The sequence below is a fragment of the Syngnathus scovelli genome, chromosome 17 (genome assembly GCF_024217435.2).
Source record: "Syngnathus scovelli strain Florida chromosome 17, RoL_Ssco_1.2, whole genome shotgun sequence".
Taxonomy (NCBI): Eukaryota; Metazoa; Chordata; class Actinopteri; order Syngnathiformes; family Syngnathidae; genus Syngnathus; species Syngnathus scovelli.
In genome coordinates this window covers 6,479,369-6,504,729 of record NC_090863.1, presented here as the reverse complement: position 1 = coordinate 6,504,729, position 25,361 = coordinate 6,479,369, and the positions used below count along the sequence as shown (strand labels likewise).

General features: G+C 41.5%; 2 protein-coding genes across 2 annotated transcripts in view; one reads left to right on the top strand and one right to left on the bottom strand.

Annotated features, from left to right (window-relative positions):
• pth1r (parathyroid hormone 1 receptor) overlaps positions 1 to 20,225 on the top strand; it is a 25,968-nt gene extending 5,743 nt beyond the window's left edge. The window contains exons 2-13 of the mRNA XM_049746676.2: positions 7,093 to 7,198; positions 11,677 to 11,787; positions 11,964 to 12,088; positions 13,396 to 13,490; positions 15,065 to 15,251; positions 15,964 to 16,117; positions 16,341 to 16,401; positions 16,979 to 17,045; positions 17,204 to 17,298; positions 17,463 to 17,604; positions 18,441 to 18,482; positions 18,569 to 20,225. Of these exons, the coding sequence (XP_049602633.1) occupies positions 7,093 to 7,198; positions 11,677 to 11,787; positions 11,964 to 12,088; positions 13,396 to 13,490; positions 15,065 to 15,251; positions 15,964 to 16,117; positions 16,341 to 16,401; positions 16,979 to 17,045; positions 17,204 to 17,298; positions 17,463 to 17,604; positions 18,441 to 18,482; positions 18,569 to 18,958 (1,575 nt within the window). The 3' untranslated portion in view covers positions 18,959 to 20,225. The remainder of the gene's footprint in view (positions 1 to 7,092; positions 7,199 to 11,676; positions 11,788 to 11,963; positions 12,089 to 13,395; positions 13,491 to 15,064; positions 15,252 to 15,963; positions 16,118 to 16,340; positions 16,402 to 16,978; positions 17,046 to 17,203; positions 17,299 to 17,462; positions 17,605 to 18,440; positions 18,483 to 18,568) is intronic.
• On the bottom strand, positions 20,217 to 25,361 carry tmie (transmembrane inner ear). The gene is made up of 4 exons (XM_049746697.2): positions 25,215 to 25,361; positions 23,461 to 23,578; positions 21,936 to 22,085; positions 20,217 to 20,622 (listed from the first exon to the last, which is right to left on the bottom strand). The coding sequence occupies exons 1-4, from the start codon at positions 25,290 to 25,292 to the stop codon at positions 20,366 to 20,368; spliced, it is 603 nt and encodes a 200-aa protein (XP_049602654.1). The 5' UTR covers positions 25,293 to 25,361; the 3' UTR covers positions 20,217 to 20,365.

Sequence of the window (25,361 nt, the reverse complement as noted above, 5' to 3'; positions counted from 1 at the left end):
ATATATATTTTTAGCTCCTGTTTAGTTTTGAAAACAAATGCTAAATATGTTTTTTGTAGCATCTCGTAGCACTTGTTTACTTACTCGTACGTCGGTCTCTTGTATTAGTATTTAATCCTCTTAATGTACATGCGCTAATCCTCTACATTTTACGTAATCAGGTCGGCGTGGGAAACAAACGGCAAAAGAGACGAAACAAGACTAATTGATGTAGTATGTCATGTTTGTAACTGCACCTTGTTGGGCTTCTCAAGAAGTGTACGCTTGTTTTCACTAAGATCATGTGGTTTGCTCTAATTCCTGGAGGGCATCATGGGAATTATTGTACATGGTATGTGTGTTAGCCCCCCCACCCCCTTCCTTCCCCATCCTCCCACACATACAACACTGCTTGGGGGCCAAAAGATGCCACATACATTACACCCAAATGAGAAATGAGTGCCACATTGAAGGTCAGTGCAAGATGTGGCACAACAGGAAAGTCGTGTGCTAGTTGCATGTGGAAATGAAGCTAATCTTGACTATTTTAAGGTCTTGAAATAATAGCAATGATTGTAATTTCGCTCGTGGAAGCAGATTACTTTGGTCCATTATTTTATGGATGTGTTTATGCCCCCCAAAAAAAAAAAAAAACATTCCCCAATTATTCAGTTAGGTACCAAAATTATGGGCAAAGAAACTGTAAGACCAAGAAAATTAATCTGTAGGTCATAGTTGGGCCCAATTAAGAATGGCTCACTTACACACATTTTCTCAAATGGGCATCTTATTAAAGTTAAAGTATGATTTCCAGCTTGAAAGGTAGGCAGATATTTCACAAGCAATTACAGAGTTCAAATTGCCTCGCATAGGTTGCAAAAAATGAGCCGTAAATTAATGCGCAATACTCCGAGCGTGTTAAAGCAGAAGTGCTGATGATGCTTCTGCATCTGAATGAGAAAGATGGAACTGGCCCCAATCCCCTCGGCAGGCACCTGATTGCACTGTTGACACGGAGATCAAGTGCCAGTTTTGCAAATGAAATCAGAACAATGCCCCTCACAGCCCGGCTGTGATTCATCATCCATTCGTGAAACCTTTTTCTGAAACAATTAACCTGGGAAAGCTTTTAGGTATCTTCAGGCTACCGGTTTTTCCAGTGCGTATTTTGGTAAAAGTCGCATTGAAAAATGCATGAGCCCATTAGAAAAATTCCTGTAGTCCATCTGGATAAATATTGTAGCGCCCTACATTCTCTGACCTCACTGTTTCAGTAACCAGGTCAAAGTAATTAGATGGACCTGTTGACTTGACATCAACACTCAAATAAAAAAGGGGGGAAAGTTATATATATATATATATATATATATATATATATATATATATATATATATATATATATATATATATATATATATATATATATATATATATATATATATATATATATAGTATACTATAAGCCTATAAATAAATAATACACATGAGATATTGAAGGGGGAAAAAAAAACACCATTTGAATATTTTTAAACTCGTCTCGCGCTGTAGGTTGTAAAAGCTTCCATGATTTGCCGGAAGCAGGGCTACTTGCCTCAGGTTCATTCCCCATCTTATTATCATGAGTCAGTATCTGCAGGTGAAGAGCTCCACACAAATTGTTACTTACGCATCGCAACCTCCACTTCCTGTAGCGATCCGGCGGATCCTTCCGGCGCATCCTTAGTGAATCTGTAAGGACAAATTGATTCGATGAAGCGTGATGGAACAGTGTGCGAGCTTTTGAGAATATTTGCTGCATGATGTATGAAGCGCTGAGGACGGACCGCAATATGAAATATTGTAATTATATTTCCTATTGCGATCCAATCTGCGTGTTTTTGGAACATGTTGTGTATATGAATAAATGCTGCATTTGGGAAATGTAATAAAACACGCAACTCTTTACAAACACATAAAGCAAGAAAAATGTGCCGTACCGAATGGAACCGTACCAAATCCAGATGGTCCCGCAAATATAAAGCCTGCCAGGAAAAGTGTTCTAGAAACATTCTGTCCATTTATGGCAGCATCTAATTTTTGATTAATCCCCCGTCGGCCAATCTGTCATCAAGGATGCGATTTTGAAGGTAAATAGCCGCGTGAAGTCTGCCTTTCCTGGCCAGCTTGCACTTCATCACATACAAGATATATATGTATATAAAAACACACATAAAATATTTACCCTGGTCGCTGTAAAGCACCTCTATTATGGGAATACAGTCAGATGTTTGTTTTCTCGACTTGTTTTGGTCATTTGCCATTATTTGCACCATAGGCTAACATTGACTTCCTTGTTGTTGGCATGTATTCAACGACGGGGTCTCAGGGGGGGGGGGGGGGAGTGGACTTTCCTGGATGTTTTTTTTTTTTTTTTTTTTACCTCCACAAAATAAGGAGGAAAATTATAGCTGGGCCTAATCTTGTTTTGAATGGCCGGTGAGGTATCTTGGGACGGGGAAGGGGGTGGTGGGGGTGATACCCAACATGAATATGTTACTTTAGACTCATGGCATCGCTTGAAGCGTTTCATGGATGAAGTTCCGGGATATTATGAAGCATGTGAGTCAGTGCCACTCCTCTTCAACGCTGCAATTTACATTTGACGATAAAAACCGCAAGCCGCAAAAAAGACTGGTTGTCCTTTGGAAACGCTCGCAGACCGCATTCTGACTTGAAGCGCCGTTTAGCTCCTAATTATACCCTCCCTCGCTCCCTCGCTCCCTCCCTCCATCCATCCGTCCCTCCGCTGCTCGCCAGTCTGAAACGCGCTCCCAGATGGAAACAATGTGTGCGCACCAGGCCGCTGCAGCTGGAGTGCTTTGTCAAATTAAGAAAAAAGGAGGACGATTCGGATATTATATAAGTGATTTAATATAGCAAAGTATGGGTCAAGCCTTAGGAATTTAAAAGCTACGAATGCTTATGTAACAAACAGTCATGTTATTCTAATGGACCTGCTCACAGTGGAGCCACGCGCGAGGTCACAGTCATAATAATGTATATTTAGTCGCGGTTGAGTGATTATACTCGTACGTGTGGATTATAATGATCATCGGTTATAAATATCAGTCTTTTAAAAGCATGCATTTCGATGTAACATATAGTGTCGTGATATCAGCGTTTATTGTGAATGATGCTAATCTTCCTAGCTAAAAATAAAACGATGTTTATAGAAGTGGCAAAAACATGTCTGTTGTGTACATATTTGTTTTGGATGCATTACAAATAATATAGTAGAATATAACTCAAAACTCAAATTATCTTTCCACATTCAAATGAATTGAAACGACAGTGATCCGTACCTCGGAAGGTAGACGGGCTGACGACTGGGCCACCGTGCTGCCTGTGAGTTCAACCGAATCTATTTTTGACTCATGACGCAAGAGTGGATTTATTTCATGCTGATTTATTGCAGAGTTTTCTTTCATTTCGATCCTTTGTTTCATGCTCGCTGATGAAAATGGAGGGTGGAAGGCGCCAGCTTTTCCCTCTCATATTCACTCTGGGGAAGTTCAGGAAATGACTTTGGTCAACCGCAAGTTGCTCGAGGAGGACGTATACGTCTTCAAAATGCGCAGTCGTCCCCCCGTCTGCGTCCTCACATTTCCCCCTTTTTCCTTACTTGAAGTCTTATTACTTGCATTAGGTTTATTTGCGAAAATCATTTCAGTGTTCCGTTACCAAACGATCCAACTGCAGCGCCTCCTGTCCGGGTTTGCGTGTCTAGTATACAGTAGTAAGCCTCACAGGTCTTAAATACACTTCTCCCAATATTGGTCTTATAGAGCGTTGCCGTTTAAGTCATCAAGCCACAGTTTGCGCACGCAGAGAAATAGAAACTTGCGGTTTGCTCAAGTGGAGTTTGTATTCTCGCGAGCGCCTGATGAAAAAACATGTATTTACACGGCGCCATTTTCATTTTGGCTCGCTGCGAAATGCACAGAAAGAATGCTGTGTTTTGAAATGAAATACAGTAAATAAGAATGTGGATGTTTCTCCCCCAACCGCCGCCCCCGCCAGCGACTGTGTTGACTCTGGCGGTTTGGTCGCCAGCCAGCCAAGGCGGAAGCCTTAGCAGAAAATAATCAGGGGCCACGCTCATTACCCAGCATCCTCTTCTCCAAATGCTACATGATATTTCGAACTCGGAGTGCACAGCGTATGCCTATCAATATTCTCATTCTCAGACATTCGATCACAACTTAATGGACTGGACAGGCTAGGCTAGGCTAGGCTAGGCTAAGATAGGGCAGGACACCACGCTTTCATTCCTCTGAGAAACGATTGACATGCCTCAGTAGGTGCTGCTGTATTGGTTAGCAAATTGTAAGCTCAGCATTTAACTACTTCAAATCTTTCTGAACTAGAGCAGTTATTAAACCGTGGAAATGCAATTACCGTATTTTCCGGAGTATAAATCGCACCAGCCATAAAATGCATTTTAAAAAAAAATACAATAGGCATCAACAGGCTGAAGGTACGGTATGCTAACGTTACATAAACACATAAACAAGGAACTGAGAACATATTATTCAAATAACCATAGCATAAATAACATGCTAACAAGTTTATCGAACCATCCGCGTCACTCCAAATCATTCAATCCAACAAAATCTTCATTCTCTGTATCACTTTTGAACAACTCCGCTAACCCCGGAAGTAGAAGATGCGGCGCTTCCTCTTCTACATGGCTTCCGTCAGACTCATTGTCAGTTGTAGTTCCAATTATTCCACAGGCCTAGAGCCGTTTAGTGTGAAAATAACGTGAAATTATATAATGTGTTAATAATTCCACACATACGTCGCTCCTTATGTAACTTATAGTCTGGAAAATACGGTACCTAATGGGGGTCCGCTACTGGGTTTCAGAAAACGCAATCCGAGCACTTCTGATGCAAACTGTCGTATCATCAAAGTCATCGCCTCATTTCCCCGAGTTCCAAATGACACTCCCGCTGAGCACGTTCATCGCAAATGTCAAGTGAGACGCGGGGAAATCCATACCGATGACAAATGCGCACGCTTTCAGAATATAAGAGTTCATTTGTTTCCATTCCAAATGTAACAAAGTAATCAATGCAGTGATGAGCTGTCAAATGGGCGCACTTTGCCAAAGGTCCTCCGCTCGAGCACGCCAGGTGAAAATAAGAGAGCACGTCCCGAGGGCTCTCCTGTGGAATATTCTATATTGACTCGCCTGAGCACAGTCAACAGGTAGCATCTGTCCTTGTTCGCCTGAGGTCCAATGTTATTCCGCATGCGGTTATTTACAGTGGGAAGCCATGAGCGTCTCCATTCTGCGTAGGGCGTTCAGCTGCGGCAGCAAACTGGACATCTTTATTTCCAGGCTCAAAATAGCCAGGGTGGCGGTTCCGACTGACGCATTGTGGTTTTGGTGCACCGGGGGAGCCTACGGCAGGGCTCATAAAATTAGGTGGCGGCTTTACAATGCATCCACTTGCATTGGAATGAATGCAGGCAATAATCCACAGAAGCCTTTTGCGGCTACACCAGTAAAAAAAATAGCAAAAGTTTTAAGCAGCGAAAGCAAACAATCAGAACTTTAAAGCAGTTTAAATAGTGTATTTTTGCAAATAGTGGCGGAATTGTGTTCAGACTCAAATGCAGATGAGGAAAAATTATTTTTAATGCCATAGATGATATTATGAGTTATAAACTGTAATCTCAACACGCTTGGATTTTTTTTCTCCAAACCATTAAAAATACATAGTTTACAATTATATGATTGTGACAAATTTTAATATTAAACGTTTCTATTATCCCAAATGGAGGGGGTCACCAAGGACACGTTGTTTATTTTTGAATTGATTGCGAAGTTTGGTGTGTGCTGTGTTTGTGTTTCTTGCCTCGCAGCGTTCTAAAATCACCTGGAGGTCAAATGCAATTCCCATCATAATGTAAACGTGCACACTCCAGAAGTGGTAAACGGTGACATTGATTTTTTTTTCGTTACGAAGAATTCACAGCGGAATAGAAAATTGTGAGACCTCACTTGTCCTCGAGCTACAAATTTTTTTTATCGCTTAAAGTCAAGGAGAAAAAAAGATAATAGTTTAAAGGGACACTGTTGACAAAGGTAAGTTTATGATGTATTGCTGCTGTGTACGATTAGTTTGCTTAGTTAAGAGCTTTTGATGTGATTTTCTGATGTGAAAATATTCTACACCATTTTCACACTCCCTCGATGACTATCCCTCAATAAATAAGGATTTTTGTCGCCTGATATGTCAGCGTATCCACTGCTTTGATCCGATGTTTCCACGTCCTTCCTTCTTGTCACATCGCATTAGAATTGACGAGTTGCTTTTTATGTGTTCTTGGCCTAAAACGGATCCCGGGGGGGAGCAAAGGGTGAGTTTATGTACGGACCCGTTTGAGAAAACGTTTCCTCACGCTTGGCGCTGTTGCGTCACACTAAAATTTGACGTGGAAATAAAAATCGAGTTTCTGTCTCTTGTCATCTGATTAAAGGTCGCAGCTGCTTAATTAAAAGCTAAGACTTTTATATATATATATATATATATATATATATATATATATATATATATATATATATTATATATAATATATATTTTTTAATTTAACTAAATATAATATATTTATTTATTATATTAGCTATAATATAAATAAAAATATAAAATGTTTTTTTATTTCCTTGGATGAAAAAAAAAGATGGAACTTCCCAAAAAAAAAAAAATACAGCTTTGTTTGTGGGATTTTCTGTTCTATGTATTTCTGCTCCGACTTGCCAAGGAAACCACATAGTGTGTGTGAGTGTGTCTCATGAATTCAATCTGTGCAAATCTGTTGAGGCGCACCTGCTGACCAGTTTTTATCATCTAGCCTTTTGACACCGTCTTAGAGTTCAAATGACCTAAATAATACAGAGGAAAGGTGGATAAGGATCCGCGATCCGACCTGATTTCTCTGGAGCTTTTGTTTGACTAGATTCAATTAAACTGCCTGCAAATGATGGCTGTCACAGCTCCAATTTTACTTGTAAGTTCTTCAACATACCATGTTTTTTTGTTTTTTTTTCCTCTCTCCCTGCAGGCCCGTGCAGATGATGTACTCACCAAAGAGGAGCAGATAGCACTGCTGTTCAAAGCCAAGCGCAAATGCGAAGGTCTTGTCAAGTCGAGGCAAGGCAAGCTTCCCGGTGAGTAGCAAAGCCGAGCTGGAATTTATTTAAGGCAAAGGCAGGTGGCTGCAATTTTTCATTCAAGCAGTCAAGCTTGAAAATAACCCCCTTTCTTTTAAACAAAATGTATTAGACGGCTTGTAAATAATGTGCTGCATGTTCTTTGCTTTGACAACCACAATAACAATAATTGCAATAATTGATTTACTTCAATGCATCATGTTTTCCTCAAATTAATAAAATAAAATAAAAAATCTGGATACACCAGAATTGGCTTGTTCCAGGGATGCACTGACAAATTCTCCAACCCAATCCAGTCGTGGCAAAATTACAAGGCTCATCAAAGGATAATAAAAATAACTATGATAATGATAACGTCATACAACGACTTGCTTCCCAGGTCAATCAAATCAAGAAGAATCTTCTGATAAGAACCAAGAAGGTCAGAAATAAATGAGAAGTCGTCCCGTACTAATTTTATAAGACCACCTGCCGCAAAGACCATCCCAGCATCATCATGCGGACGTTTTCCATTTCAGGCCGTTATTACATTTGCAATCAATCCAACTTCGTTACTGTTGATTGGGTTTACGTGAGTGATTTCCTGTGGCTCTATTGACTCTGAAAATTTTATGTCAGACTCCCGCCAGGCTGAACGATGTAAAGACGTGTTGTTTGAGCAGGTTTGCTGCAGCTAAATGATTTCATTGGTCCGACTGGGCTTTGCTATTTCGGGCGATTCGAAGTGAACTGAGGCTGAGAGGATTGCACGAGTGAAACATATGTGACATGTAAAAAGCAATAAGCAGCCATGTACACTGAGAAGGGGGAGGGGCCAAAAGCAGCAGTATAGCGATGACTCTATGGAGCTTCAAATCAATAGCGTTTTAATCAAAGATCTTCTGTATGTGGAATGTAAATGTCAATTTCTCGCTTCACTGAGTAATTAAAACGCTAATAGCTTCATCTGCAGTTGATCTTTTCATCATGCGTAAATGCTGCAGAGATTGATGTAATGTGTTTTTATTTGGGGGGGGGGTCTAGTGCTAGCTCTTTTTTTAGCCGTCAGTGACAAAATGTACACTGGTGTTCAAAAAAAAAAAAAAGAAAAAAAGTTAACTTTGTGGAGATAGGGAGCATGGACCACAAAAACTGAGGGCGCATTGAATATCATTTTTGGTTGACAGCCACAAAGCTTGGCAACGAATTACGACAATGAGGCCCAAACTGCTTTTGTGTTTCCTTTGCTTTCCTTGCGGTGGAGCCAAGCGGGTGATTATTTGTATATTTATGAATGTCTGAGGAACATCGAAATCCAAAAGAACCCCGACCTCATTGTGGTTTTCTGTTCACTTGATTGCTTGGAAGGATATTTGTGATTATCGTAGCCAAACCGATATTTCTGTGCCCGCCTCGTGAATTGCGGCCGCGCCGATCGACGATGCGTAAACCAAACGTTCCATTAAAAGTGTTTGCTTCCAGGATATGGACACAAAAGCTTTTGTTTCTCCCGGTATGATATTTCCTAATGGTGGGTTTGAGCAATATCCAAGAATCTTGACTGAGATCGTGAAAATACGACTGCAGGCGCCAAACGGTTTTGATTATGAAAATAACAGGTTTGTCCCTCCAAGTGTATTTAAGAGCCACTGCAGCAAGAGTGTGCGTGGTGCTCTTCTGACCACCAGCCCACTTAATCTGTTCTGACGGGTCAGTGTGACTGCGAGGCTTAGTGTCACACTTCAGCGGCACATTTGGACTGTTACCTCATTTATTTTTTAAGTGTTACTTCACTGCACGGCCGATTTTGTTTTTGGAACCGTTAATATCTATGGTTTGATCTGTTGTTTATATCAGATGTAATTCCACTGTTAACCACTAGATGGTGCCACACTTCTATAGTGTTTGAAAGAAGAAGAATAAAATAGCAAGTATTTTAGCATAGCCTAGTTTTGGTTGAAAATGATTGCTGCTTTTTATACCTACAGAAAGTGATGGAAAGATGTGCAATTTAAAATGAACAACTTTTGGCTTTTGAATGTATTTGCATTGCTGAAAATGTGTTTAAAGACCTTAAAAAAAGGTCTGAACTGGATCAAATCTAGCCTCGAGAGTTTCTAAATAGGATATTTCTATAGTTAGCATTTCACTTATGTAGATGTAGTTCGATGTAGATGAAAAAAATCAACTAATAATATAATTGTAAATATTGTGTAGCCTACTTTTAGTGGTCACATTTGAGTGGAACAATCCCCGAGTTACGCTCCATTAGGATCCACGCATGCCGAGGTCGCTGTTCACTGACCTCCTTTGCTTGTTGAGACGTACAGTTAAAAGAGCCGTGATTAATATTTTACCTAATTAACGAAACATACGTGCCTCATGAGTTTGTCTTTATGTGGATGGATAAGCACGTAGCCCGTGTTCCTATTTCTGCTTGATTTAAGGCTTTTCTCTTTAATGACCCCATTAAGGGTCTCTGCCATTGCGCTTCACAAAGTAGCATTAGCACAAGCCTCTTTTTTTGTTCAAGATTGCAAGCTTTTCTAAATACTTATCAATGAAATTATTAAATCAAATCAAAAGCACTCTGGCACATCTATTTTACCTCGACAAACAGCGGAGCACCAACGGCTTGTTGAAAGCCAATGAAAGCTTCTCGATGGTCCGTGTAAGTGTTTACCCTAAAGTGGTGGCAAGGCGTCGGACATGTTGGAGCGTTTTTAGAAAGTTCGACCAAAGTTATGCGGTGTGTTGTTGCTTCGTGGTGTGACCTTGAAAGTGCGGAAAACACCCAGAGGATGACGGCGAGTGTGCAATTTCTCTGCCCGTTTTCGGGGATGCAGTGGCTTATTTCTGTATTTATCTTCCCTGACCACCCGCCGAGGCGCTTTAGTTGTCTAGACAGCTGTTTTTTTTTTCTGTTTTTTTCAGAAGATAGTGGAAAAGGCCCGTGGGACCATCTCGCAGATTTGTGGATACGAACACTCCCAAGATTAGATTGACTTTTAGATTTTATTTAGCTACACGAGAGGTTCTCCACACTTTGTAAGAAAATACCATTCCAATGCTGGACACACAAAATGTAGATTTAAATAAAGGACAGGAAAAGTGGTAATGTCACCTAGCTTTTTTTCACCACCTGCTGGAACTGCCGACAGTTGTTAATGCACTTTTTCCTCCCATCCATCCACTTTAAAATTTTCTCTCGCGCTAACGTTTGAATTACAGCTGCACTAAAGCGCCATCAGACTGCCTTAATGTCATTCTGCATTTAGTAAAAGTTAAAAAAAAAAAAAAAAAAAAAAAAAACACTGCATTCTATCAACTTTCTTTCTAACTCTCTGCCTTCTTGTTATTTGTACTTAAAATACACCAGACAAGCTTCTCATTGAGGGGAAACACACTGAGGTTGGCTTCGGGGGAAGCGGGGGAGTGCAGCGCCCAGGGATGTGGGATCGATGCCCCAGACCTCGCTTTGGGTAAAAATAAGCTGGAGCTTGTGGTCTATGCATAGAATAACATCATTGGGGAAAACGGAGAGCAGACGTTTTGACATCTGCGGGATCGTAATTAAAATCGCGCCGCGGGTGTCGGGCCAATTTGCATCACTAATAACACATTTCCTTTATAGTCTTTTTTTTTTGCGTTGTGATCATATATTATATAAATACATATATGATTTAGCCCTGTGTAGGTGGTCCTACAGTAAGAGCACAGGATGTGTGGTCAGGGGGAGTATGTTCTTTCAAGTTTAAAAAAAAAAAAAAAAGAACAATATCGTCAATGCATGCCCCCTCCTCTCCTTATGGGTACAGGAACTTAATGGATGGACTGCAGAGAAAGCATAGTTTTGGTTTTATCCCAAGCTAGTTATTAGTGGTCAAAATCCGGCAGATGTTTTCAATAATGACACGCTGTAAATGCCAAACCGCACGCCAGGAATTTGGGGTGGGGTGGACGGTGGAAAGGGGGGACGTTGTTATCAGAGGCCTGTGGTCCACCAGTCTGCTGACAATCATCTTACGGGCCTCTGGCAGTGGGGCTGAGTTTTTTGTTTTATCTTCAAATCAAGCCCCAATGTTCTTTGGATCGTCTGTTATAAAATTCGAAGCATTGTTTGCTGTATTATTATTATTTTAATGAGTAAGCTCGTATGTTTGACCTCATTAGTGTTTTCTGGATCCTGTGCCAGTTGACTTTGGTTGTGAGGTGGGTCACACTGTTTACAATGAAGATCTATCTGCTGGAACCTTTCAGCATGCTTAGAATGCCACCATTTGAAGTCTTAATTGCATCACAATGGCTGGAAAATGGAAAACAATGTGTGCTCTCTGCTTGACCCACAGTGCCATAAATGGCTGCTCATTTACATTCTGTGTAAAGTACAAAAATGTGCCCCACTTATTTTTAGTTTTCTCACCAATTCACACTGCTGCTTTTGTGCAAAGCTGTATAAGACGTGATGCTATTTTGCTCTACTTTTATCTCCGTAGATGGTTACTGCTCACCCGAATGGGATGGCATTGTATGTTGGCCTGAAGGGGCTTCGGGGAAGCTGGTGTCCACATCATGTCCGGAGTACATCTACGACTTCAACCACAGAGGTGATTTCCTTTATTCACTTTTATAAATAGGTAAATGGTTTCATTAATCACCACATTAGTCATGCCCACCTTTGTGTTTTCTAATGTGTATTACTGTCATGCAAAAAAATATTTCACACAACAATGTCAAAAAAAAAAAAAAGAAGATAATTAAGGCTTTTGTGCTTGCTGTGTAGGGCGAACATACCGCCGCTGTGGCAACAATGGCACGTGGGAGATCTCCGCAGCCAATAACAAGACGTGGGCCAATTACAGTGAATGTGCAAAATTTCTCTATCATTACAACCAGAACCAAGAGAAGGTACGACTCACACTGCCTCCTTTGACATTTTCCCCGAGGTGGGCTTTTGGGAATTCCCTCCCTAGAATTAATTGAGTGCCCCATACAGTCAGTTTGCCATCTAATGTTATTCCAATATGTGGATAGAAGTTCTTCCATTGACATATAGCTTGAGATGCTGCAGTGTGTGTGCCTGCATGTATGTGTGTGTGTGTGTGTGTGTGCATGCTGCTCAGATACATCAGCTATTAACTCATTCACTGCCAACCCAGTTAATATCTTTGACTGTCAATGGCACTGAATGAGTTAACATGAGCATAGACATGGCTAAAATGAGTAGACTGGCGTGGCCAAAGTTTTATGCTTGTTTGCGCAACAGCCGGTCGGCCGGGAGGCAGCGGGGTGTCTATCGATGCGCAGTTGGGCTCCGTCGGCGTGCAGCCGCAACTTAAGCGCTTTCTTTCATCCCAGGGATGTAGCGCCATGCAGACAATGGTGCGCGTCGCTTAGATCAGCCACGATTGATAGCTTTGACATCACCGGGTCACAGCAGTGCTTTTATCAAAAGGCTTTTTTGAAGATTTTTTGCTTCCACGCAACATCAAGACTGTCAGTAGGTGATCACACAAATACATTTCACCAAGCTTCAAAAGGAGGATATGATTGTGTGCTTTGGGAATCTGTCAGCATAGCTTAATGAGATAGAGGGAGCGGGGACTGGCTTTTTTTTTCTTCCTTGAAATTTAACATATAGGAAGAGATTACAGAGAAAGTAGGTTGATCAGAAGAAGAAAACTTTCCATTTTCTCATGTCTGGCTGTAGTTTGACTCTGTACAGTACTTCCCATCTAATTGGCTCCTATACTATAACGAGAAAAAAAAAGTTGTATAAGCTTAGTTAAAGTCAACCAATTCGACGACATATTATAAGTGATGCTGTGAAAATTGGCTAATTTTGTGTTTTATGGTAATTTTGGAGCGAGGCTGGAACTAATTAACGTCAATTCCATTCACTTCAATGTGGAAAGATAATTTGATATATATACTATTGGTCAAGGAATGAATTCAAGTCTTTTTTTTAAAGCACTACTAAACACGGACATATTAGCTGTAGCGAAGCTTTCTCTGCTGTGCATAATTAAGCTCAATCACATCAGTCCCGTTTCAATACCTACGCCGCATATGATCATCATCATCGTGGTGTGAGAATCCACCGTGAAGTTTAGCACGCTGGAATGTACATAGCAGATGTGACCCAATGAGACTTGGATTCTTTGCCATTTACTTTCTTGTGGTCTCATTAAGTGTTTTTTCTTTTTTTTCAACAGGATGTCTTCCATCGCTTGTACCTTATTTACACCGTGGGCTACTCCGTCTCGCTGGGGTCGCTCATCGTGGCTGTGGTCATCTTGGGATATTTCCGGTGGGTCGATGCTGACTGTCAGTGTGGTCTTCATCAGCCAGCCGCATCCCCTGGAGACCTTTTTTAACACGGCACAGGGTTGAAGCAATTAGGAGGAGTGACAAAAAGAGGAAGTCACAATGATGAATGCTTTTGTGCGGCGGTATTGACGACTTGCTGATAATATTGTGTATTTCCCATATGACAAGCAGAAGTGGCAAAAGTACTGAGGCTGTAGATTGGATAGAAGGCATGATCATCATCTCTGATAATAATAATAATTATAACAAATGTAGACATGTTCATCAATTAAGAGTCAGTTTGAGCTTTTTTTTTTTTCTGAAACATTTTGCTGAAGAATTCAAAGACATATTTTTTAATTAGTGTGGCTTCTTTCTCTTGCCTTTGTAGCTTGGCAATTAATTATTGTAACGTGGAATTGGAAACGAATAGACGAATGAAAAGATAAATTGCAGTGAGTATATTTAGGCTAAAACATTTGCCTCACTCCAGTTTTACAGTCAAATAAATGATGATGATGATGGCAAGGAGCTCTCATTCAGTCCGCTGATGTTTTTCATGGCCGCTTTGGGGCAAGCTTTGGCAACAGGAAGTGTTAGGAATCGACACTGTTGACTAACGTTTCCACGCTAGCCGTCAGAAGGCTTCAGCGTCGCTCCCCCCCTGGCACTCTGCAATATGTTTGGGGCCAAATGAGTTTAATAAGTTATCCCGAGGGTCCATCTGACATTCCGTCTCCGCCGTTCCAGAAGCACTCAAGACACGTCTCGCCTCAAACACGTCAGCTTGGAGACACCGGTGCTCCCCAAATGTTTTCTCGAGCAGGGACAGGCGATATTTCACGTTAATGGGTGGCTTTCCCACCGGGGAACTGAAATAGATTACTTGTCGCCCAATCAATAGGCTGCCTTGTCAAAGTTTTAGATCATTAAACAGGCAAGGAATGCTGGATTGTATTGGGATTAGCGATATCGACAATCGGGTTTATGTCAGCGCACGGTTATAAAGAGGCACGACCTCGCCGGAGTTAATGTTCAGGCAATGTGCTGGTGAGCAAATAAATTCACCCCGAGAACATATGTTTGTAATTGCGTTGTTGTTATTGGCCACGAATGCAACATCTGCTTGTTTGATTTAAGGAAACTCCCAAGACATCACGATTTAATGAAACTCAGAAGCCTTATTTAAGCATGTTTTCAATTAGAAATGAAACTTGAGTAATATTTTATTAGTATATTTATATATTATATATATATATATATTTATTTTAGGACTTTGATAGGGGTAAAAAAAAATCCTCAATAAATAAAAAAATCATACATTTGGTAATACTGGCTGTAAATCCTGACTCGTTCCAGTTCATAATGCTTTATTAAAACAATTACAGACGAAAATATTATCTAAAAATGCTGCCCCATTTCTTAGCATATTGCCCACCAAAGATTGAAAATGAATATTCATTCAAATAAGATCATCAAGCCTGCTCTGAGACCTCTCTGTCAGGGATGTCAGCTGATCTATAAGAATGATTACTGTCACCCCCAAACATCAACCACCATCTTGTCTGCTCTTAGACGTCTACATTGCACCAGGAACTACATCCACATGCACCTCTTCGTGTCCTACATGTTGAGAGCTGTGAGCATCTTCGTCAAGGACATCGTGCTCTACTCGGGATCCGCCCTGGAAGATGTGGAACGTGTCACAGTGGAAGAACTCAAGTCCATCACGGAGGCTCCTCCATCCAACAAAGCCCATTTCGTACGTGCAAAAAAAAAAATATATACTAATATATAATATTTTTTTACAATATATGTATAAGTTGAGACGCTTGACGTCATCAACACACACATCACACACATGTAGTGGTTTACAATCCTGCGTACACAACAATCCCCAATATAAACCGTTTCAACATCCACGCCACATAATCAATAGCGCATCCCGGAACACGACGCCTGACAATAAAGAGCCATCAGTAATCAGCGCCGAGTGGCCTCTAATAACGCAACAGCGTAACAACTCGGCAGCAAGCTGGAGGCGAAGCACAACTGGAGCAGAATCAATGGCTGACCAAATCAGCTCTCTCCCCCGAGACCTCCGCTCATTCCGTCGTTACAACCGCACTTCATGTTAAGTGCATCATTCTTTTCAAATCACGCCGAAGCAGACACAATGGCTTTTGTTATCCTCGTCATGCCGCTGATTCTTAGGTGCGTCGGTGCGCTCTCACTGAGTTTTCTTACTCTAGCAAGTGGAAAGGTCAGATTGTGGATTATCTTGTCCTCATTTACGAAGCTTCAGATAACACCCTCACAAAACACCTACCGAGCGCTCAAGATCGTGTTATTCACGGCCTGATCTTGTTACCTGGCTTTTTATGTCATGTGTAAGAAAAGGTCCTGTTTCAAGCAGGTACCTCCTTCTTAACGGAGGTGTGTATTATTTATACTGGTGCTGTGTGTGTGCATAGATTGGCTGCAAGGCGGCCGTGACGCTTTTCATGTATTTCCTGGCGACCAATTACTTCTGGATCCTGGTGGAGGGTCTCTACCTGCACAGCCTCATCTTCATGACCTTCTTCTCGGACCGGAAATATCTTTGGGGCTTCACTCTGATCGGATGGGGTGAGTCGGTCACCATCGGATCTAATAACGTAGCGGCGGACATTCTGGCCGCCTTCAATTGGGTCGTCACGGCGCCTGCATTGTACACACTGTGCGTATTGTCCACATTGGCACAGCGCATACAATGTGGATGCCGCGTCGGCCCGTCGTCGTCGCAGGTCAACAAATAAGCAGGCGTGGATGCCTTCTTCTTTCTAAGCGTTTGAAATATTTGATTTTGCAGGAGTGCCAGCCATGTTTGTGAGCGTATGGGCGACAGTGAGGGCCACGTTTGCAGATACAGAGTGAGTGCATACTGCTGGTTAAAGTATTTCGGCGATTTACAAGGGACCCAAGTGATGTTGGGTTTGATACGATATTATTATTTTTATTTTTTTTGCATGATAATTTCTTCATTTCAGCCAGCGAGTTTCAATTGAAATGATCCACTTAGAGAAATGTTTGGGCGTTTGCAGACATCTCAGATCACATTGTTTATCTAACACAGAGGTTCTTAACCTTGTTGGAGGTACCGAACCCCACCAGTTTCATATGCGCATTCACCGAACCCCTCGTTAGTGATTTATTTTATTTTTTTGTTAAATTCTAGGCATATATTTTTTTTACTGGTGCACAAAATGAGCCATGCATGAACATCACCTTGTTCAAAGAACAAAACCAACACAATGCATGAACTCACAACAAATTACATACTGGTAAATCAGAATTTACACAATAAATCAGGTTTGTTCGGACCTCCTCAGTGGAGGCTCTGTCGAACCCCTGAGACCGCCTCACCGAACCCCTAGGGTTCGATCGAACCCAGGTTAAGAACCACTGATCTAACAACTTATCCCCGTTTTGTTGTTTATCTTGTCACAGATGCTGGGACTTAAGTGCGGGCAATTTGAAATGGATTTATCAAGTGCCTATACTTGCAGCTGTTGTGGTAAGCATATGGTCTCTATTGGATATGACACCCCCCCCCCCCCCCCCCCCCACTGTGAAGAAAATGATGGCATTTCATTCACACCACCTGTATTACAGCTTCTGGGAAAATCAGACCTGTCATTACAGCCCTGTTGTTATGCATTTACCTTTTGGCAGGTCAATTTTGTCTTATTTTTAAACATCATCAGAGTCCTAGCAACCAAACTGCGCGAGACCAATGCAGGAAGGTGTGACACCAGGCAGCAGTACAGGTACATGATGATTTGTGGATGTTTGATGTAGATTGATGTCGAAAAAACAAAAAGGGCAGACTCCATCTTGACAAGAAAGAAATATTTTACATAGTCCATTATAGTCCATTTCCAGTTTTTGGACTTTCATCAAATCAAATAATTCCTTTTTTCTACCATTGCAGGAAACTTCTGAAGTCCACGCTGGTTCTGATGCCACTGTTTGGCGTGCACTACATCATATTCAACGCGATGCCCTACACAGAAGTGTCCGGCATCCCATGGCAGATCCAGATGCACTACGAGATGCTCTTCAACTCCTTCCAGGTACAATGCTGCCTGCAAACTATTTTCACCTTGTTTATTTAGTACAGGGGTGTTAAACTCATTTTTCTTTGACACCCGTGATTTAGAGCATCCGACAAATAAACCATCACGTGGCCAAATTATTGTGCTGAACCTTTGATTACATTAATGCTTTTATTCGGGAGGTCTGACTTAAAACAGTGCAGACAGAAAATGGCAGTGTCCGGTCATTTCAATTCGAAAACAATAAACGCGAATTAAATTAGATTTTTTGTTTGTTTTTGTTTTCACCAATTAAAAAAAAAAGTTGCCTTTGCGGCGCAGATATTCAACCACCAAGTATAACGCTGTCAAAGCACTTACATTTGTTGACGAATCAGTTTTGAAGCTTCGTTTGCGCGTCGGAACGAACCGTAAATCCATCGTTCATATTGTCTGCGAACCGTTCTGTTGCTTCTTATGTCGAATCGCCGCTGGGCTTTTCCACCATTGCAAAGAAACCTTGCACATTATGACAGCTTCGCTTTCCGCTACCGACACACCTTGACGTGTGTCAAGATTCAATCATAAACTTGTGTGAGAAGGTACATCCGGTCACATTTCAAAATAAGATATTCTTTGGCGTTGGCTCGCAAATAAACCGGAAGTACTTTAAGTTTTTGTCTGCGGCCCAGTCTAAAGTCTAAATTTTATCGTGTTTCACATGATTAGAAGTACAGTATCAATTTATACAATTTATGAAGTCATCATTACTTGAGTGTATTTAATGCTTTTGTGACATTTTCGGGGTTTTTTTTTGCAAATGTGAATCACTGTACTAAACAGATGGCACACTCTCTGCTTTCTTTTTGTCGCAGGGCTTCCTCGTGGCAATCATATACTGCTTTTGCAATGGAGAGGTAAGTAGTCCAATCAAACGTGAGAATACCAAAATCTCCCGGCAAAGTCACGGGATGCCTCTAAATGTACCGCGTTGTGTTCAAAGGTGCAAGCGGAGATCAAGAAGTCGTGGAGCCGTCGGACCCTGGCACTGGACTTCAAGCGGAAGGCACGCAGCGGCAGCAACACGTATAGCTACGGCCCGATGGTGTCGCACACCAGCGTCACCAACGTGACCGCCCGGGCGCCACACGCCCTCCACCTCACCACCCGGCTGGGCCCGACGCCGCTCAACGGGCACCGCAACCTGCCTGGCTACATCAAGAACGGCTCCGTGTCCGAGTGCTCGGCACCGTCGTCGGGCCAGGAGATCCACGCCGAACCCGAGGAGCTCTGCGCCGCTTCGGGGCAAAGACCGCCGGCGGGCCTGGAAGCCGAGGTGGAGAAGCCCTCACCTGTGCTGGTGGTGGAGGAGGAGCGGGAGACGGTCATGTGACGCTTCCGTAAAAATGGGGGAACCCAAAATGTTGTGGCCAAGACACTTTGAGCTGCCACAGTGAATGTGCAACAGTCTTAAAACGGGCTGTCTTTTTCAAATCAATTTCATTTCTTTGCATCCACTGCCATCATTTTATGTTTTTGTTTTTTTTTACATGTTGCCATATTGTTGTTGCATAAAAAGGCTGGAGTTGCCAGGAAACAGCCTTAATCGATCTCACGTGGAGATATGTTTCTTGTTTCGAAAAAGTCCTCATTGTTGTTAAAGGGAAGGCACTCAGGTAATTCTTGTACGCTTACGATTTTTCTTTTTTTTTTTTTTTATGGAAAGGCAGTGAAGCATTTAGCAACTTTTTTTTCTCCAAAATGAACAATCTTCTGCTCAGTCCGAGCTATTTGACGCAGTCGAAATGAATGTTTCCAGCGTTGCTCGACAATTTGTATTCGGCTACACTGGGGAATCTCCGAGCACGTTAAATGTGTAGCGAAGACATTTCTCGAAAGCTGATCCAGTGCTAGATACTGTATGCTGCTTTGATGATGTACATACAAGTCACAATGTTTACAAATGCCGATCAAATTGTTGAGCTCATGTTGTTGCAAAGTAGAGTTTTTGGTGTGTATGTATATTTCTGTTGTTTTTGTGATATTTGACGTGTGTACAGTAAACACTCCAAACTCAAAGAGCAGCATTTTAAAATTCTACATTCCATAGTTAAACCAAGGTGATTTTTCGGTATTATTATTACTTTTTTTACATTGAGCAGCATGTTGCACTAACGGTTAGCAAATCTGCCTCGGTTCTGATTTGAACCCCAGCTCCTTCCTTCCTTTCGGTCTAATCTTTTATTTTTAAAACTAATTCACTCTTTTTCCATTCCGTTTAGTGTGAGCTACTGTTTTTGATCAGATCCAATCTGCCTTTCACTTTATCAGAGGCAAAATCAACTGTCCAGACATCTATAATGAAAATGTCACAGCTATGGACCGTCGCTAATTCAAAATAAACATCTGGAAAATACGATGGTATTTGAGCACTTTATCGAGATGATTAAAATAGATATTAATACAGTCCTCTGTTCTGATTGTATCATGTCAAACGATGGTTTGGCAGCTAATAAGCATAGTTTGTGCAAGTATAAAATGTCTGCTTGTTGTTGTCTTTTTGGATCCTGTTGCCATGGAAATAAAAAGGCCAAGTGTACATACATGCGTGTTTACAATGTGGCTTGTGAATAATACAATAAAAGTGTTAATTCACTGTTTCCTGAGATGATTTATTTAAGTAGAAAAGAATATAAGCTTTTTTAGAACTCACATTTACAATTTTTTTTTTTTTTTTTTAAATCATGTCACGAAAATAGTTTGTTTTGCATTCGGTCCGACCACTATTGTGTCCATAAAGTCACTTTGGAGCTTTCTTGCCACCTCCTTTAGCTCCTCTGTCTCCGTTCCCTGCCGTTTTCTTGCCTTTACCTTGGCCGCCTCCTTCCTTATCGGCGGCTCCCGCTTTCTTCCGCTCCCCCTCGTCACCTTTGGCACCCTTGCCTCCTTCCCTCCTCGCTTCCTTGCTCTTCCTCTCACCTCGGTTGGCGTCCACTTTACCCGAGACGGTGGCCACGGCCTCTGCATCTTCCTCCTTCTTGTCCTCTGCTTTGGCAGCTGCGAAACAGGACAGATAGACAATAAACAAGGGGGTGCTTAGATTGCAGGCTGAAATGAAATCTGCTTAAGTAGGAGGCATGTGATGAAGGCACATCTGTCGCCTGTGTATTCTAATAAGCTGGCTGATTATGACCTGATCCTTTTTGAAGTGGAAGGAAAAATCCGGAACAGTCATTATTTTACAAGTACCTGTGTACCAGGACAAGGTCAGCTGAGTTTGTAGAAATGGAGATGTATCTATCTATCTAGTTAAAAAGTGCAACTGCTGAAATAAAATTAGGGGAGACACATGCGAGTCCTCGTTTGTCAAATTGTCACAGTCAGCTTTTAAGCGGTGCACATCACAGTCAACAACACACATAGGGCTAAAAACATTTGTGAAAATGGCAGTATTGATTTCAGTGAAGAGCACAAGAGGAGAGTGTGAATAACTGGATTTATTTGTAAATGCGCCAGCCACTTGCAGCATTGCCACGTTATCATGTTTCACTTTGCATCCGCATTCTGTTTGTTATGCTAACATTGGCTACCTACTAACGGGTAATACGTACAATACGAATATCCTGCAAAAGAAACACCGAAGGAAAAAAAAACTTAAATGTAACCTTTGTAGCCCTTCATGCTCACTATTTGGCAAGGACATTGTTGACAGTGAACAATGACTGACACGAGAGGTGGGGTCACTATTTGGCAAGCATTTACGAACTACTTGGCAAGCAACTATATTTGAGTTTAACTTGAGTTACAATAGCTGTAAAGAATTAGAGCCATGTGACTGCTCACAGCCAATCACCAGACAGAATAGGATAAATATACCAAAATCATGTCACTATTGTAAGTACTATGATGGTTAAATTATTTTAAAACACACCAAAAAAAATGTTTTATGAATTAAGTTCTTCTTATTTAAGTGTAGGAAATGCCTTTATGGCCCATTTCTAAAAGGTTACTTCACACTTGATGACTATGAGTATGTTTAAATGTTACAATTTAACACAATGCCATTTTCCCAGACTGAGTAACAGAGGTGATGACAAAGTCGGAGGAAAAGAAAGAAGAAGATCACGCCGTCTCCGGCAAAGGAAGCGAGGCGGCCTGCTCCTCAGCGAGGCCAACCAGAGAGCGCTGACTGTCGGTATGACTCTCGCTTTGGATCTGCTCGGAGAGCGTCTGGACAGCGGACGCGTCGGGAATAGCTGCCAACGACGGTGAACACAAAGGAGGGAGAAACGAGAAGAGAAGAGGAATCAAAGGAAGCAAAAGGGAGTATGAAGAAAGTAAGAGAAGCAATCAAGACAGAGGCAACTTACATCCCGGCACCTCTGTCAACTCGTTAAGAGGTGGCACCGTCTCCAATGTGTTGGCATATTTCTTGGCGGCCTGTCGCTGCGCGTGACGCGCTTCGATTTCCTTTTTGGTCCTTGGAATTCGACATTTGAAAATGCAACACAGTGTGATCACTGGAGAGAGGAGAAGAATGACAAAGATCGGGTTTTTATTTTGGTCAGTTGGTTAAAACAATCAATAACAACGTAGCCGGACGGAAATGAGGATAGCATCTAGCATGTGGTTAGCAAGCTAATCCTCTACTCTGAAAACACATCTGCCCTGTATGCCACAATTTACAAAACAGCTTGGTGTTGTTATTTAAACTGCCAAGTGAGAACTCGATGCCAAGGAGGAGCCCACTGTCGGTCTGACAGCCAAGAATAGCCACGGTAGCATGTTAGCTTGCAAGCTAACCTTTATTTGAGGTGTTTTGGTTTCACCAGTCACCATAAATTGTCACACAATCATTAAAAAAACCCAAAATGGCATCTCGAAAAAGGCTTTGGCTGAGGGACAACTTGTGGCTTGGTGTCATGTCTCAAGTCTATTCAGGGTTGCACCTCCAGGACCAAGCTAATATTTTATTTTACTACATATTTTTTTAATTGAAGAAGTTTGTGAGTACTTTGGTCAATTTTCAGATACGTCCAAGGTTATTAATTCAAGCTATGGGATAACTTGTGACAGGACACTATCCAAACTGTACTTTATGATTGTTGCCAGATTGTCATGTACAAGCGGACCCAAGAGAATGGCAGAGTTCTTTATTGACTCACGACACACAACACCAACCTCGGAATGACAAGGTGCTAATTGTTTCGTGAAAGACGGCTAATGGCAGTAATAACGCAATCTCTCCAGAGAACTGGCTTCCTGACTGCGAATGGAATCGAGAGCAGAACCTGAAAGCACCACAGGACAACTAAATCTAGTTTTATTCCAAGCACAGGTCATTCTTGGAATTGGAGTGGCGTAAATGCGTCGTTTTAGAGTCTAATTAGATCATTTCGTGCAGCGTGAGAGTGGTAAAGTCATTAATGCCAAGTGTACGACTTGTTTTAATAAATAGTCTCCTGTGTTTGAGCTCGGGTCGGGTAGACGAGCGACCGTGGAGTGTCACCACCTGGCACGCACATGCTGTGAAAAAGTCTCGTGACGCCAAAGCATTGCATAACGGTGTCATTTAAAAACAACTTTACACAACATGGCGTAAAGACATTATGAAACAGAAAATCAAGAAATTGAAGTTTGGCCACATGTTTTGCTTTGTTCCAATCGACATTGTCCTGCTCCCGCCACCTGGGGGCAGTATAGTAGTCGTGCAGATTATACAGACTACAGAGTAAGAAGGAAGTAATTTTAGATGCTCTTAAAAGAAAGATAAAGAAAATGGATGTGACTTTTGCTATATTATTATTATTTGTTGCTCCACTACTTACCTGGCAGACAATGGGAATTTGTAAAACCAATTCAAGACTCAATTGTAGGAAGAGATGCGTGACTTACCTATCGCTAAAACAAACACAGCAAAGATGCCGATGACCTGCCATAAGCGCAGCCCCCAAAACACCACAGTCTCTGATGTGACAGGGTCCGGCTTTTTGGGGGGGTCTGTGGGTATAAGCTGTTGGTGGGTAAGAGAAGACCAACAAAAAAATATATGAATATTTTGTATGTATATAGAAAAAGAAAAAAAAAGTTAATTTCTTTTCCCCCTTGCCAAAGTTTCTTTTTTGTACGTATTCATCTATCTGAAGCACCTGGTTTATCAATGCGGTCACAGCTATGGCACACACGTCTATGCTCAATTAGAAATTTGCACATCGGCACCACTTGAACTTATGTTCTCTTCTACCTCTCGTTCCACTCTGCAATGTTTCACTTTTCAATCCCCAATATATAACACAAAGCATGTGAAGAATACATAAGTATCATTGAATGTTTTTCAATCAGTGGAAAAAGTTTGCACACCCCTGGTACTGATCAATGGATAGCGTAGCATAGCAACGATTTAATTAGATGTCAGGAAGCTGCGGTGGAAACTCGAGACTTGGGTGGCCAATAGATCAGAAAAGGGCCAATTATTATTGCATTTGCTGCTGTCGCCGATACATCAACATTGTTAAGTGGTGCGCTAGAAAATAAAGAAAAACAAGGTCGCAATAAATATATCACCATTACATTGTGTTTAGCGTTGCGACTGTTATATTAATTAAACTTGTCTAATCTTTTCTGTTTCGTTTGAATTTTTGTTTGAAAGTCCAATGTAACACAAATAGGGGGCACAATAAACCACATCAAATCACATATTCAAAGATCTCATCACGGTTTTTGAGAGCTGGCAATTTTGTGGTTGTTTCTTAAAGCAATCATCAAAAAAAGAAAATATAAAATAATCACATTTTCTAAAAAAAAATCATTGAACACTTGAATTGAAGAGAGCAGCAATCAGCTCTCTTTCTCACTCCCAATTTCAAATGAGCCTTAATGAAGATATTCAGCGTGACTTAAATAACTTGGGTTATGTAAATTGCATCCCCTGCGAGGGAGAGGGTCATGCGGCGCCATTAGCATTAACCTCGAGCTTGCTCAAGGTATAAACACAACAAAGAAAAAAAAAGTACACACAAAAACACCATGCAGCTGCAAAAGACCACAATAATACAAACATGACGACAATTAGAAATGTTTTTTAAGGCACAAGTTCCGGTAAAGAGAAAAACAAGCGTGTTATTTTACAGCAGTCGAATTTGATTGCATCAATTTGAAACTGTTGTGGGCCGATCGTGTGACTGTCTGGCTCCATTTAGTGAAATTAATTCAAATGAGTACTAAAGTAGTGTTTTTAATAAAAATACTCAATTAAAACTACTCTGACTATCCAAAATGTTACTTCAGGCATTTAAATGGAGGAAACGTAGCTTCTTCCCAAAAACCACGGCTTAAAATTGGCTACATGTTTAGCAAAGGTTTTGTGCTTGACCTCTGAATCGACTCAGTCTTCACATTATTTTCATTCTATTTGAATCATTTTCGCATCAGGCATTATTGCAGGAATGTGTGTTGATGTAAAACTTGGGTTTTGCTCTCCCATTGTATTGCACATCAATAGCAACCCTCGCTCAATAATGGACCTGGCAAGCAATCTGCGTAAACACATTGACAGCAATAATCCCAAGAAGATCAAAACAACACGTTTGCTTGTTAGATGACCTGTTGGAGGAGGAAGATGATGGTGATGAAGATAGCGGTGGTCTTACCTCAGGGTCTGGGATCTGGGACAGGACGCGGGACAAGCAATGGGACAGCAGCAGGAGGACAACCGCATCGCCGACCATCCTCGTCCCCTCCCTGTGTCCGCTGCCCCCCCCCTCTGTATGACCGCACCAGCGCCAGACTATACCAGA

Excerpts from the sequence above, each read along its gene's own strand:
- tmie (XM_049746697.2), bottom strand. The coding sequence starts at position 25,292 with ATGGTCGGCGATGCGGTTGTCCTCCTGCTGCTGTCCCATTGCTTGTCC. Across the intron at positions 23,579-25,214 it reads CCCAGATCCCAGACCCTGAG|CTTATACCCACAGACCCCCC; the intron begins GTAAGACCACCG and ends ACCCACCAACAG. Across the intron at positions 22,086-23,460 it reads TGTGTTTGTTTTAGCGATAG|TGATCACACTGTGTTGCATT; the intron begins GTAAGTCACGCA and ends TCCTCTCTCCAG.